Source organism: Dermacentor andersoni, chromosome 2 (genome assembly GCF_023375885.2).
Source record: "Dermacentor andersoni chromosome 2, qqDerAnde1_hic_scaffold, whole genome shotgun sequence".
NCBI lineage: Eukaryota > Metazoa > Arthropoda > Arachnida > Ixodida > Ixodidae > Dermacentor > Dermacentor andersoni.
In genome coordinates this window covers 68,522,089-68,537,235 of record NC_092815.1, presented here as the reverse complement: position 1 = coordinate 68,537,235, position 15,147 = coordinate 68,522,089, and the positions used below count along the sequence as shown (strand labels likewise).

Sequence of the window (15,147 nt, the reverse complement as noted above, 5' to 3'; positions counted from 1 at the left end):
GTAACCCACAAAAAGCAGCCATTTTCCCCATAGTAGGGAAAGAGTTCATGTGTTTGTGAGAATGCACTGTGTTGCAAGTGGCATTAAGTTTTTACCCTGCATGTATGCTTGCCACTGTGCAAATGGCTTCAAATTTTAAGGAATCAGTGTAATTTTTTGTGCCCTTGTGGCTCGATGAATTATATATGCTTTTCTTGCAGCATAACTAAAAATAGAAGCAGTAGGATTGGAATAATTTTTTGTCAGTATCGTGAAGAACATATGGTGCTGTTCCTCTTCATTTGTGATGTGGGGTACCTCAGAACGAAACTTAAAAACTAGGACTTCATGTTTGAGTCTTTTCTGCTTTTGCAGGTGGTCTGCAAGAACTCTTTTCATCGAACAGCAATTTGGCCTTGAAGAAAGTGTTTCACGACAACGAACTGGTTGTACGCCTTATTCGCTCTCTTCATGGAACCAAGGTAAAGCACACTTCATTTTGTAGGGACCTCCTTTCTTTTATTACATGTTAAAAAAAATTGCCTTTAAAATTGTGAAGGAACTTTGGCATGAAAGTACATTACGCAGTTTTTTGTCTGACAGAGCAAAAATTTTAACACTGAGAACTGTTGACTGAAAGGAGTGTAGAAAGAACACTGCTTGCAGAAGAAAGTCTTTGAGCTTGAGTAAATCGTCACGTTGACTAAAAATTTATGAAACTCTGTGGAACACAGGTAGCTATTGAGTTGTCTTGCTACTTGAGATTATATTCTTTGTACCGGCAGGCATTTTAGAAAGGACAGTTTAAAATTGAAATGGCACATAAAGGTTCAGTTAAGACTTAGAGAAGCACTAAGTGAGTGCACTGATTGCTCTGTTCAACACCGCAGGCATGGACTTTGTTTTGTCCCACTTGTACTGTTAGGCTTAAGTTTTAGGCATATTTGGCAGAAATGTCAAGTTTATGCATTAAAGTCATTACAAGTATGTACAGAGTCCTCGTTTTGTGGTTATAGAAAGCTTAACTTTCATGAACAAACCTCAAGGCAAAAAGGAAAGCTTGGCTATTTGTGCCACAGCCATACGCAGAATGTGTGAAATCTTGAAAAATGAGAAAAGTTAGTTACACCTGCATGCAGTAATTTAACTTGAACACTTTAGATTGATTGATGCACTAAAATCTGCTTCTGTTTAATAATTGCACAAACAAAATGGATATATTAATATTATGCTAGCATCATACAGGCACTTTTGATCACAATTGAGCCTGACTAGGATAAAAATTTTTTACCATGATGGTTCCCTTGTACAAGCTTGCAGGGGAGCCAGTGGGGCTCACAGATTTCAGTTGTCTTCGGTTTTAGTGTTCTTTAAGTGCATGTGTGTGACAGTGTTATTATGGGAATGTTGAAATAATTTTGTGGACTGGTTTTCAGTCTTCGTGCTGGAACACTTGTGAATAAAATTTGGGAGGAGGCTTAAGCTTCACCTTTAAAGATCCCTGGCTGCGTCTCGTGCTTCCTGGCAACTGCAGCTTATGTAACCATAATGTTGTCATGTAATAGTGACGGTAAAGAACACAGTACCAATATTGTGAATGACTAAACTAACTTTTATTGGGCAAACCTGTGCCCACAGAAACAGGCTACACATAAAGCACACAATAGCGGCAAACACAGTTGGTGATCGATTAAATCTGATCAGCGGGTCAAGTGCGTCAGCTTTTATACATCAGTCATCAAAGCTTCCAGAGTAATCGCTGTTGCTCGTGTGTCTTCCAGAAAGTTCTACACCATTCGTGTCATGCATACATGAAATCACATTTGTTCAGTAACAACCGACAGTGGATAGAACCATCAATAACTTTCGAGAAACTTCCAATACATGCAGGCGCGTCCTGTGCTGTGAAATAACATTTGTTAGGCGGGGAAACGTGGTCACCCGATAAAGATAAACTAGTGCACATGTCAATACCTTCCTCTTAGTATCATCCCAATGTTACAAACATAACAGGAGAGCTTACTAAACAAAAGTAACAAAACAACAAAGAAACAGAGTCCAAAGTAACAGAGTCCCAAAAAAAGAAGAGCCAAAGTTCAGCTATACAAAGTCCCAAAGTTCGTTAGTGCTGGTAGAATGGCTGAAGTTGCACAACATGGACTACTTCAGGTTGTGAGTGGTGCTGCTGTGATAGCGAAATTCCGTCTGGCACGACCTCATAGTCAAGTGCGCCAATGCATCGGATGATTTTGTAGGGTCCAAAATAGTGGTGTAAAAGCTCCTCGCTAAGTCCTCATTGGCATATAGGGGTCCAAACCCAAACACGGTCGCCGGGCTGGTACTCGACGTAGCTGCGTCGAAGGTTGTAGTGTCGGCTGTCGGTCCTCTGCTGGTTTTTGATGCGCAGGCGGGCGAGCTGTTGGCTGTCTTCGGTGCACCGGAGATGGTGGCTACACCAGCATTTTCTTCGTCAGTGACATGCATCAGCATCGCATTGAGAGTCATCGTCAGGTTCCTTCCATAAACCAGCTTGAACGGCGTGATCTGTGTTGTTTCTTGCACTGCTGTGTTGTAAGCGAAGGTTATATATGGCAGGACGGCATCCCACGTCTTGTGTTCGACGTCGAAGTACGTTGCTAGCATATCAGCAAGAGTCTTGTTCAGCCACTCAATAAGACCATTCGTCTGCAGGTGGTAGGCAGTTGTCCTCCTGTGGCTTGTCTGGCTGTATTATAGAATGGCTCGGGTGAGCTCCTCTGTAAAGGCTGTTCTTCTGTCGGTGATGAGGACTTCTGGGGCACCATGTCACAGCAGGATGTTCTCGACGAAGAATTTCGCCACTTCTGCTGCACTACCTTTCGGTAGAGCTTTCAGTTTCGTTTCAGCAAAGTAGGTGAAGCAGTCTGTTGCCATGACAATCCACTTGTTTCCAGATGTTGACATCAGAAACGGTCCCAACGAATCCATCCCGATCTGCTGAAACAGTCGGCAAGGTGGCTCGATCGAATACATGAAATCGGATTGTACAATGTTCGGCGACAACAGACAGCAGATAGAACCATCGATAACTTTCGAGAAACTTCCGATACATGCAGGTGTGTCCTGTGCTGTGCGATAAAATTTTTTAGGCGGTGAAACGTGGTCACCCGATAAAGATAAACAAGTACACGTGTCAGTGTTTTCCTGGAAACGTTGGTGGCGAACACTATGCACGAAGGCGAGCTTTCTGGTACATTTTTTATGGTATTGCAAGGAACCGAGTGGCCAATGCTGCTGCTACTAAAGCAGACCACAAACGACAGTTGAAAAAGGGGTTTGTGTTCGCGTTTCTACGTAACAGAATTATGTTTTCTCGTATGTTCAAATTGCAATCCAATGCTACCATGTCTATAGGTTGTGTGTAGGTCGTATTTTACTAAATGTTTGGTGCGTTTTACTTTGAGAAATTATATCCTCCATGGTTTGAGATGCGTGATTCGGCATGATTTCGCAGGTGCTAACACCAACACTGGATTTTCTGCGACACGGGGCCCTTATCGCTATTGCGTTAAAATGGTGCTAATGTTTAAACATGAGGATACACTTCTAAGTTACTCTGAGTGTACAGAAATATATGTCACTGATCATGGTAAATGCATAAGCTTTAACTAAAGCTTGTTAAAAAGGGAGACTGGATTTCATGTTGCTTATATGTATACTGAAGTGCTTGCCTCTTTTTGTCCTTTTTACATCCACTGATAGCTGAATAATTCATGATTTGTTTCTTCCATCTTGACAGTTAAAGAGTGGTAGTGCCCAGAAAATGGCCACCTCCTCCGTACGGCTGATTCATGTCTTCCTTTCCAATGTTCCTTTTGCAAAGGTACGGATGTATGCTCTCTACAGACTATCGAACCTTTGTTGCATGCAGTAAACATTTATTTGACTGTGGATGTTCAGAATTAGCAATTTATATACTGGCCTTTGGTCAGGCCAAAATGTGAGAAATGAAATTCTAGTCAACTTGCTTACTTTCTTTTCACAGAAACACTTCTCAAGCATGCAAGGTTACCGTACTCTGATCAGCACGCTCAAGACTATGGGGGAGCCTCAGCAGTGTACACTGGAAACACTTCTTGAATGGGTAAGCTGATCTTTTTTTTCTTTTTAAACATAAGGTTAAGGCAGAATGAATTTCTAAAACCTGCATTAATAGTAATAGAATCATGGCTATGACAGTATCGTAAATTGTTTACTCCAGTGAACTGGTTTCTTCTGGTATAATTGTTTTATGAAGCAAACTACCATAAAGCTTATTTACTAGACAGTTTTTGTACTTTAACTACAATGTTATCATGTACTGCTACAAATTTGTATTCAGCTTGTAAGTATGGAACCTCTTCTCTTCTTCATCATGTACACTCCATACATGTGCACATTGTTGTACTAGTATATTTTGTTAGTGGTGTTCTTTAACCTGTCCGCGTGAATTTTTTCACATATTTTAATATGTTGAACTACTGTCAGTAACCACTGTTGCTCTGCTAGCAGCTGTCTGTAAGGGCACAACTGTCCTGCCAACCTATCAATAGATAGGCTTTTTGACCCTGCTCCCTGAATTAATCATGTACGAAATGCAGATATAAATTGGAAGTGAAAATTAAATACATTAGTCTTACAAGACTGAAGGCAATAATGTTGTCTTGTAAATGCTCTGCACTCCTGTTTTCTTTTTTTTTATTATGCGATACCTGGTTGCAGGGATTCATTCAGATCAGCATTGTTCATGGCAAAGAATGTTACATCTTAGCAATAAATTTATAAAAATTTGAGCCACCCACGGGTATTGATTGGGAATGTTGGACCACCTTGCTGTTGAGGCACTGATACGATTTACACTGCAGGCAGTAGTGGCAGCAGTTTATCATTATTTCTAGCATCCTCAGTAATTAGACTAAATAAGCAGTGCAGGTTGTTTGAATATAGCTAAAGAGATGTGGAATATTTCTTTCAAAGAACTTGTTAAAAATATCATGTTCCTATAGTTAAGTCTGTAGAGTGCTCATTGCACTTTAGCTTTTTGAGAGTTCTAATCCAGAGTTCATTAAAGTTCCTAAATTTGTGCATTGATCAATGTTTTGAATTTCTGCATCATTAAAAAAAAATGCGTGGGCTTTTTGCGCCTGTCCACCATGTTGGCAAACGAGAGACACAAACTACACTAATAGTTGATAAGCTTTGTAACATTATACCTGTTGTATAAAAATAGTACTTCCCTTAAAGTTTAACCAGCTTCTGATTAGATGGCACAAGCAGTCTGCGGGTGTTTCACATTTATGAATTATGTCGAGCACGGCTAAGGGTGTGCATTGGTGGCCAAATGAGTATGCTCGGGCATGGCACTTAGTGTTAAGGCGTATTTGGGTTAAGCTTGATGGTGACTGTACTTGCTTTATGCGTACAGCTTCCTTAGGTATGTAAAATGTGTATATTTTATTACATTGGGCATTGTGACCTCTACTGCCTTTTTATTTTTAGTTTGCTCTTGGTGAATATATGTCTTGAACTTGCACCATCAGCTATCAAAAGCATTCTAGCAGAGGATTCCAGATTTATCTCAACCACCACGGTTTCTTCAGGGTGCACTGAAATCTAGACTCATGGTCCCTTTCATGTTTCACGTCTGTCAAAATGCAGCTGCTGTGGCTGGAAGTAGTTGGACTCATGACCTTGGTAATTCCAAGTGAACTCTGAACCTTGCAGAAGTATGTTTCTGAGATTGTGCCTTAGAACTGTTGCTTGAGAATTAAATTGACTGTAGGTGTTTTAGGGAAACTTCTGTCAAAGAAGTTCTTGCCAAGATGAAAAGTAGAACACATTCTCCTTGTTTTCCGCTGCGCAGCTGGTTGAGGAGACCCCGCGCCTGACAGGAACGTCGTCGACGCTTCGCAACTTAGAGCTGATGATTCACCTGCTGCACTGGCTCCCTCAACTAGAGTCACATTCCCTCCAGCTCTGGCTGGCTGAGCAGCTCGACTCCATGGTGAAAGGGTCGCTCAGGTCGCGCATGGCCTGCGCACGGGGCGGTGTCATCCCAGCCATCATTCACGTGCTGGGCAGGAGTAGCACTATCGGTGGCAAGGCTGTAGGTAAGGAGTAGTCTCCGACAGGGTTGCTGCATCTTTGTCTCGAAAACTAGCAAGAAAATTCCTCATAGTAAGCCAAACACTACCCAGTATCAAGCAGTCATTTTTTAAAGAGGGGTCAATAAAGGAACCATACGGTACCTAAATGGTCACCACTGGAGCCCATACTCTGCCCTACTCATGATGGATATGAGTGGCATGTCCAGACAATGACTGGTTTACATGTTAGCATTATGGAATACAGAAGCACGGAGTGCAGCTTAGTGCATGTTGTTGTCATGTTTTGCACTAAAAATATCACCATTACTACAAGATTCAGTCAAGGTAGATTCTTTGGTGCTACTGTGATGCCTGATATTCATTTCAAATGTAATCAAGCTAAAGTAGGAGCACAAATATTCATAGTTAATGAGTCCCCAAAAAAGTCACTTTGGCATGAAGTAGCTGAACCTGGCAACCTTGGCCCCATTACAGTAGACTTCCAATAATTCGTCTTAAGCCAATTAGATTTTTCAATTGATTTGATCCTGACCAGAAGTCCCGGTCGCCTCCTAATACAGTTTTTTTGGTTGAAACTCGATTTTATTGATCCTGAAATTAGTCTTCACTGGTTAATTCAAACTTGACTGGTCAGCATACATGCACCTTTCACTGATGGTGATCTCACTTGTGACCACATTGGCTGCAGCATCTTTCTCGGTGGTGCTTAGTTAGGGGACAATGAATGTGTTGGACATATTATCCCTCGATGAAAATGCCAACTTTAGAATTAGGTAAAATGGCCAGATGAGTCCGGGGTGCGTTTAGACATTTTTTCTACCTCCTATTTTGATTCGGCTAACTGCATAATTAGGTCAATTCCGTTGGTCCTGTCAAGATCGTATTAGTAGAACTCAACTCAACAGTACAGTACAGTACAGTGCACAGTACAGTGCACAGTACAGTGAGTGAAAGTTGTGCTGTACAATCTGATGAATACATTGTTGCACTAACAGGAAAATAAAGACTTAGGAAAACAAGTAAGAAACGATAGGTTGAGCGCATATTGTACGCATGCTGAAGAAATACGAGGGTAGATCAGAAAGTCCTGCACCTATTTTTTTAGCCATATTACGGCTGTAAATGTGAAGTCAAGATATCCATTCCCAGTGGTGAACCTTTCTTGGACTGGCCCGGCCTTATCTGCCGGTAGCTCGGTGGCATGGCGGCACGGCGGCACGGCACTCTTTAAGTTGTTGAAGATGACGGTTGTGCTGCACACATCGACAGTGCACGAGTAACGAAGTGTGTTTCCTTTTCTATAGAGCAAGGGATGAACGCCTATTGAAATCCTCAGGGAAATGCAGCCCACGTATGGGGAAAGGTGTCTCGCTTTGAGAAGTGTGAGGTGGTGGTATTGTGAGTTTGCAAAAGGCTGTGGAGACTCGCATGACAATGAGCATTTGGGGAGACTGTGTGCGTCGCTGACTGACCACAGGGGCATCTCAAATTTAGTGCTTCGATGGGACAAATGTCTGAACCAGTGTGGGGACTATGTGGAAAAATAGTGCAAGGTACGTAGAATAGCATGTATATCCGTAATTACCTGTATGTACCTTATTTTGGCTAATAAAAAATAGGGTAATTAAAGAATAAAAGAATGCTCCGAAGAGAACAGCCGACAGTGCGCGCATTGAAGTCTAGAGGGGATGGCATTTCAGCTGGCGCAGCGCAAGCAACGTAGCGTGACTGGCCGCATGCGACGCGTGCCGATGCTCGCCGTAGAAACAACAGCTGCGCTCTACATTGCACTCACGAAACACATCTCAACCTGCTGCGACGTTGATCTCCATTGTACTTTCGTAGATGCACCGGCTGCACACTGCTGAGTTCCACTGTACACATAGGTGGCATCTACACACATATCCCAGCGATGCTTTCCTTTTAGTAATAGCCACGAATCTTAAAGGCTATGCTTTTTGGTACTGCGAGTGCCAATAAACCTCACGGTCGCCGTGTTATAGACATTACCTGGTGCCGCTTCTTGGCAGAACACCTCGTAGATAAAGAGCATACGTAGTTTCACCCGAAAAAAATACGTAGTTTTACCCGAAAGGCGAAGCATCAATTGCGATAGCGAATTAGCTGACAGCCGTATGAAGTAAGGATAGTACGTTTATCGGCCTTATGAACTTGTAAACATTCGCTTGCTAACTAAAATACTAAGCGGGGTGTCAGCGTGCACAGCAAACATGAACACATCACACCCGATAACTATGGACACTCGCTGTCAAAACGCTGCCGTGAGGAAATGCGGCAACAGCAGTGAGTGAAGCCACATTCGTGCTGTTTATCGCTTCAATGCAAAGTGAGCGCCGAGAACACACAGCAACCACAAAGCTACGACCCGCCAACGCAACTAGACTCAGCCCCCAACTCAGATTGCTCTCAAGATATTGCCGCACGACTGCGCGCAGCTGCCACATGCGCAGTTGCATTCGGAAAGAACACCTCACCCCGGCGCCTCGCAACGTTGGGTGCGTCACGTGCGAGAAGAGATGGTGCGCTTCCTCTTCACACTGTTAGGAATGGCCGTACGGGGTGACAACGTACCAGCTATTTCAGCCCGCTGCACGTGTTCCAATCCAACTGGACGGGGCGCACTTCAGAGAACTGCGGATAACCGGCAGCCACGTGGTGCGGGGTCAGCTCAGGGGAGTTCTCGAGGGGAGGTAATTGGCGGAACCTCCCCATGAGCTTTTCGAGAAACCAGACAATGTGCTATCCGGCCGCGTCAACAGGGACGGCTCAGAGTTCTACGAAGCCCCTCTGACGTTGGCTCCGGACCACTGAAACCTGTGCAACACGAGTATGTGAGCCCGCCTCCTCCAAAAGGGCGGGTCATCAACGGTGACGTCGAACAGTGACGTCGAATGATGACTGGACGAACGTTTCCGTTCGCTTGGAATCAAGGGGGGGACCAAGTGCTTATAAGCAGCGTTTGGCGGCTGCTAGGGTGTGCTCGTCGTAGTGAGCTGAGTGCTCATTGTCGTGCTAGAAATGTACTAGTGAGCTGCATGCTTGTTGTCATGCTAGAAATGTACTCGTGAGCTGTGTGCTCGTAAGCTGTTTGCTGTATGTTAGTCTTGCGGGCTCCATTTGGGAGTCACGCTAGGCTGTCGATGTATGTCTTGTCGAAGATGTAAATACTGCAAATAAACCCTGCTCACCTAGCCCTATCGCCCCAAGGTCCTCCCGACAACTACGACCGCTCCAATCCCAATAACACTCGTTCCTTTTGCGCCGGCGAGGTTGTGCCGCGATCGTCTGCTCCCCTCGCACACTTTCACTCGCACGTACAGCGTAGGGTGCGCAGCGACGGTGTCATCGCCTTTGGACTTTATACGGAATGCCATGGTGGCGCCGACACCCACGACGATGGCAGAAATGCACATGGAGTGTCCGTATGGTTGCTAATAATAATAATAATAATAATAATAATAATAATAATAATAATAATAATAATAATAATAATAAAAGAACATGCAGCGCTGTGTCCACGTTTTTATCTTAGAGGTCTTGAGAGAGGGAGAGAACCTACCTGCAACAGACGGCCGTAGATGGAAAGAGCAAAGCTGCGTGGCGATGATCGTCACCTATATGTGCTTTTGCGCACGAGCACTCTCCCCATCCACGATGGCGCGGAGTTAGAATTATCAGTGGCGGTACAGATTTTAGTGTGAATTAGCGGGATGCATTGCGTAATGCTTTCAATACATTGTTGGACGGACCGCAGCGGCTACTTTGAATTATCCAACATTTCGAATTAACGAGCTTTTACTGTACTAGATATTGGATGACCCAGTGATTCTTCTTTTATTCTTGTGGCTCACCAGGATCCCTTCATTCATGAACTCACTTGGAAGCTGCCTATAGCCTTTGAGCGACCAGAATCGGGGGAATCAAGCGCAAGAGCATCGACTTTTGGTCTAGTTGGTTATGCATAGCAGATCACGGTCAAGTGCGCACAAACAAGGACAAAGTGAGGAGTAGACAACACAAGTGCTTACTTCCAATTGATCGCGTATTTACAAAATTGCATCATATGAACACTTTCCTTTATGACGTCACAAGACCGAAATGCCGACATCAGGTGGCCATTCTCAGAAACTTAGTTTCTTTGGACAATAGAACCAATCAGCCAAGCAGCCCAACTTGTTATTGTAATAATGAAGGGAGGCCAACAGAGAATGAAGTATATAGGGGAAAAAAAGTAGCTGTGTTTTCTCAAATTGAGGCATAGACATAATAGCAAAAAGAGAAATGAAAGTGGAAGAAAACACATATTTCTGCCGGTGGGAGTTGCACCTATAACCTCCTCTTGATGCTTGCGATTCTCTAACATTTTAGCTACAGCAGTGGCTGTCCTCTGATCCACTTCCTTGGGTACCAAATGCTCTTGCATAAGGGGCCGCACTTTTTTTCACAGTCTCGACAGGGTGCAGTGCTTACACAGGGGTAGGCCATTTTGGCCTAATTTTTGTGGCCGTGCATAATCCACTTGATTGTTGTGGCCAAAAACCTGACCAATATTGTTTTCATAACGCATTTATTTGTTCACAAATGCACAATCATGCACCTAGTGCCTGTCTAATCTCATCGATGTCACTGCTAATCAGGCTCGGTTTGGCAGCACATTCGTGGATATATGCAGTCATCCCCCATGCAATCCATGGCATTAGATAGGCTTGTAACTGTAAAGTGTTTCAGAACAATAATCTGAAGACACCACCCTCCCTCCACATGCTCAGAATCGGTGAGGAGACAAGCAGCAGTGACTTCTTTTCTGATCCTACTTTATTGATTTGTTCATTTTTTTTCAAATCTCGGGTGATCAAGTTGGGGATGTGACTCTTATATGAGTGCGGCTCTTACTCGAGTGTATGTGGTATTTGTATATGTAACCTAGTTAGCAAGCCCTGCTTACAGCCATTGTGGTATCTGATTCCACCGATGGCAAGTTGTCTTCCCTTCCTTTTTCATTATTATTACTACATCTTGATTAAAGAAAATACACTTATTCTGCACTTCTACACTTATTCTTACACTTCACTTGGCCTATATTCTTTGTTTTGCTTATGCCTCTCTTTGCACCACCAGGGCAGCTCCTGAAGTTTCTGGTCACGCTAGCATCCTGCTCCATTAGCACATCGGAACTGAAGGCACTCTTCCACTTGCTGCGGCCTAGCACTTCTGGAGAACAGGTTAGCTTTCATGCCTTCTTGGTGATTTCAACCCTAGCATCTCACAAGTTTCATTACAGAAATTTTTAATGTGCAGAAATGGTACGTAATAGAGCTCTGTATCTGGAAAACGGGCTAGAGTTTGGAACAAGTCTTCCTGACTCACTTTTTTGTCTTTTCTCACTGTGTTTTAATGGAACGTTTTCTTGGGGCAGTGAGACTTCTAATTAATTGATATTCCTGGCCTCTTTGTAGACCTTACTGGCTATTCACTTTAATATAGACACATGGGCTAGCTTGTCCATAGCATAAGGTCGACCAGATGTCCTTGATTCAATTGTGGTCATGCACGTGGTGATGTCATTTTCTTTCTACAAATGTTGTACTTCATGGGCAAGAAATTTTGTTTGTGTCTGGGCATGTTCATATGCAGTAAACTATCGTTTCCTCCATGTATCATTATTCGTTCAATTTAGGTTGGTTCAAACATTTGATAATTCCCATAAATATTGCCTGTCTTAGGAGATATTAATTGTTCTCTTTTCCCTTCAGCACCAGTACACACTGCCATTGATGTATGCCCTGTCAAGCATGGTGAAAAGTGATGGCTGGCTTGGGGCATCTCACTTCTTTGACTTCAGTGACTTAGACGAGGTGAGAGGTGCTTCGCCGAGCAGCACTGTAAGCGGGGGCCAGTGTTGGCCATAAGTTGGGCAAATGTTGTCACTGCAGCAAATGTATGACCCCACATTGGACCTGCACTGGCCAAAGTTTCTGTGCTGCCAGTTCTCTTGTAGAAGCGTTTATTCATTGCTTGACAAAAACAACTTGCCATTCTCCTTGACAAATAATCAAAATCCTACAGAATGTGGGCCGTGTGTTTACTTATTGGTCCTCTCAACATACCCTTCTACTTTTGTTTTGCAGGGAATTGTCATTCCAAACATTAAAAAGTGGCCTGGGTCTGGGTTTGCATTCCATGCATGGGTACGCCTGGAGAAACTGAATGTTCGCAAGGCAGCTCCGTTCAGGAGACAGCTCTACAGGTAGGAGCATCCAAGAGGGTTCCACCGGTGATTAAGCATTCAAAGCGTAATTATGTCTGCGTCAGGTGGCCGTCATAAAGATTTTTATGCTGCATACCTGCCAACCTGGGAACATTAAAATACGAAAAAATCCTGTGAACATGACGAAAGGTGGGGAGGGGGGGATGTAATAGCATGCATTTGGCAATGAGCACACAATTTTACGGGATACATAAATGCTTTATTAACGATGATTTATCAAAAGATGAGGAACAGTACAAACTCAAAAGCATCCATTGCATCAGGACATAATGAAAGAAAAAAAAAGACGAAAATGTTACCAAAAGATTATTTATTATTTTGTTTCAGAGTGAAACTGAAATATTTCTGATCAGTTTTCAGTTTGAGGTTAAAGTCAGCAATCCGAAACAACCTGCTTTAGGCAACGTCAAAATTAGCATGTATATCTCGGGCAGGGATAGTGCAAGCGATAGCCGTTCAAGCGCTCCGCTAATCTAAGGCTGTCGCTCAGTGCACTACCAAATCAGCGTCATAACAAGACCCAGGGCTTGTGTGCTGAAGAGCTTATCATTTCGTTTTCCACACGTACGATGCTTTGTTACCGAAGTTCCATCATTCGTTTATGTTCGTTCAAGTTCGTTTTATCAGAACACTGATTTCGCATTTTCGTGAGTACACTCCATGATGCGCTGCTTCTGAGATCCTGCCCAGTGCCTTGACTCAAGGCACTAAGCAAGATATCAGAATTCATAATTCACTTATAGAGAAAAATAAATGGTACTTTTTTATCATTACATTGCTTCAAAAATGTTGCATGTGAACCAAAATCATTATGAACCGTTATGAATCATTTTTTTTTGTTCCGGAGCAGAACCACAATGGAATGCCTTTCAGTGAAACGAAACTAAAACCAGACCAAAAACCTTTTGTTCAACACCCCGAAAACAACCCAGTAGCAGTGATTTTTTCAGCGACTTCGCTGTTGCCATTTTTGCCTGCTTCAGGAATTTGTCTGAATATCCTTACTTGAAGCAGGTGCACCTCTAGTATATGGCATTTTGTGCTGCCACAAAAGAGCAAATAATTATAAAGGTACAGTCAAAATATCTTTATTACACACATTTCTGTTTTCTTTTTCTTGCAATGCTCAGCCTCATCTTTCAACACACTCAAAACTTTTTTTTCTGAAGAGAATCTTTTTTTTGTAAGATGCAAAATTCGTAAAATAGTAGAACGAGCAAAAATCCATAAAGTTCACAAAAAGTTCAGGAGAGTTTGCAGGTAGTATGTTGTTATGTATGCTTTGTAGATGCGGACTATCTTTTATATTCCTATTCCGATGTTTGTAATTGGGGGAGCAGTTTACATGCAGGAGTGGTTTATAGACACAAAACTAAAGCGTCTAATTAGAGTAGATTCATTTATTGCTCTCAGACAACACAGGTGATTGCAATTTAGCTCTATATCTGATTCAAAACTATTTATTGATTCTTGAATAATTATTGTAAAATGGCTATAGGAACAATTTGTTTAATCTGATGGCTTATCTCCCCCAAATCTTTTAATGTGGTAGCACTATAAATTATACTCTTGCTAATCATTGTACTACACATAACAATGTAGCATAACAATTAGTAACAGCATACTGTACACATTGTACGTGACATTTGAAGCTTTGAAAGATTTTGTAAGCCAATATCTTGCAGCTTACTAAGCTTCATTAGTGCAGGCATATTATGCACTAAAGAGTACACGACTTGCGGATTTACAGTTCACAAATTATAATTATTAACAAGCAGTCATTACTCGTCTTCTTAAGAGGGGTACCTGGCAATTAACCCTTTAGCCTCCAAGGACTTTCTGCAAGAACGACTCAAATATACTGATTGATTTTATTCTTCCAAACAAATATATACATTAAAAAAGAGCCAGAAATATACATTAAAACTTCGTTATAACGAAGTTGAACGAGGAGGCAAGAATTACTTCGTGTTACTTTGTTATATCCATTATTGCATAAACCGCAATATCAATTTCTATGGGGATCATAAGGGGACATTCATTTACATATTTATATCTATTGTTTCATTATATCCAGTTTTGTTATAGCGAGGTTTGACAGTCCTACTGAATATTGTTATTTCAGAAGGCTATAAAGAATATCTTGAAAAATTAAAATAAATAATTACTTCAAGAATTTGCTTAACTGCAGTAGCACTAATAAAAACTTCACTGTGGAGCTTGAAAATTTTCAGGTTAGCTTAAAAGGTGGGTGGGTTCTTTGCACTAAGATAGAGCACTGCTATCACTCTGATAAACGCCTGTATAACATTGCTTCGACTGTTCTAAAAGTCAGCCTCTGTGTGGTACCCTTCAAAGAAAGGAAGGAATAGTGCATCATTCTTTGCACCAAGCCCTAGTTTTCTTTTGAGTGCTTCTCTTCTGATCACCTGAGGATCGTTTTGAGCATAGGAAGCATATCCTTGATTTTTTACTTCCAGCAGTTGACTTAATGTGCTTGGGAAACTGGAAAGCGAGAAGATGCGACGTGCGCAGCTGAAGATGTGCATCTTTTTATGAGGTTGATGACGGGTGTTCTCATCAATGACATCATTTCGGAAAGCTGGTTGCCACTTTGAAAATATACTGCTTTGTTGAGTCACCTATCGTGCAACAGAGAAAAAGTGCTGTGGTGAAGCCGACCTAACTTATAATTGGGGAAGCTGAACTTGTGCTTGCAGATTTTAGTTCGGTCGAACCCAGCTCGTCTTCGAG

At 42.4% G+C, this 15,147-nt stretch overlaps 1 protein-coding gene across 3 annotated transcripts in view; it reads left to right on the top strand.

Moving 5' to 3' along the window:
- Positions 1–15,147, top strand: part of LOC126541921 (neurobeachin-like protein 1) — a 137,560-nt gene that overhangs the window by 16,664 nt on the left and 105,749 nt on the right. For all 3 annotated transcript variants that reach the window (XM_050188891.2, XM_050188890.2, XM_050188889.2), the window contains exons 10-16: positions 355–461; positions 3,758–3,841; positions 4,004–4,102; positions 5,861–6,107; positions 11,244–11,347; positions 11,879–11,980; positions 12,254–12,372. In XM_050188891.2, coding sequence (XP_050044848.1) covers positions 355–461; positions 3,758–3,841; positions 4,004–4,102; positions 5,861–6,107; positions 11,244–11,347; positions 11,879–11,980; positions 12,254–12,372 — 862 coding nt within the window. The remainder of the gene's footprint in view (positions 1–354; positions 462–3,757; positions 3,842–4,003; positions 4,103–5,860; positions 6,108–11,243; positions 11,348–11,878; positions 11,981–12,253; positions 12,373–15,147) is intronic.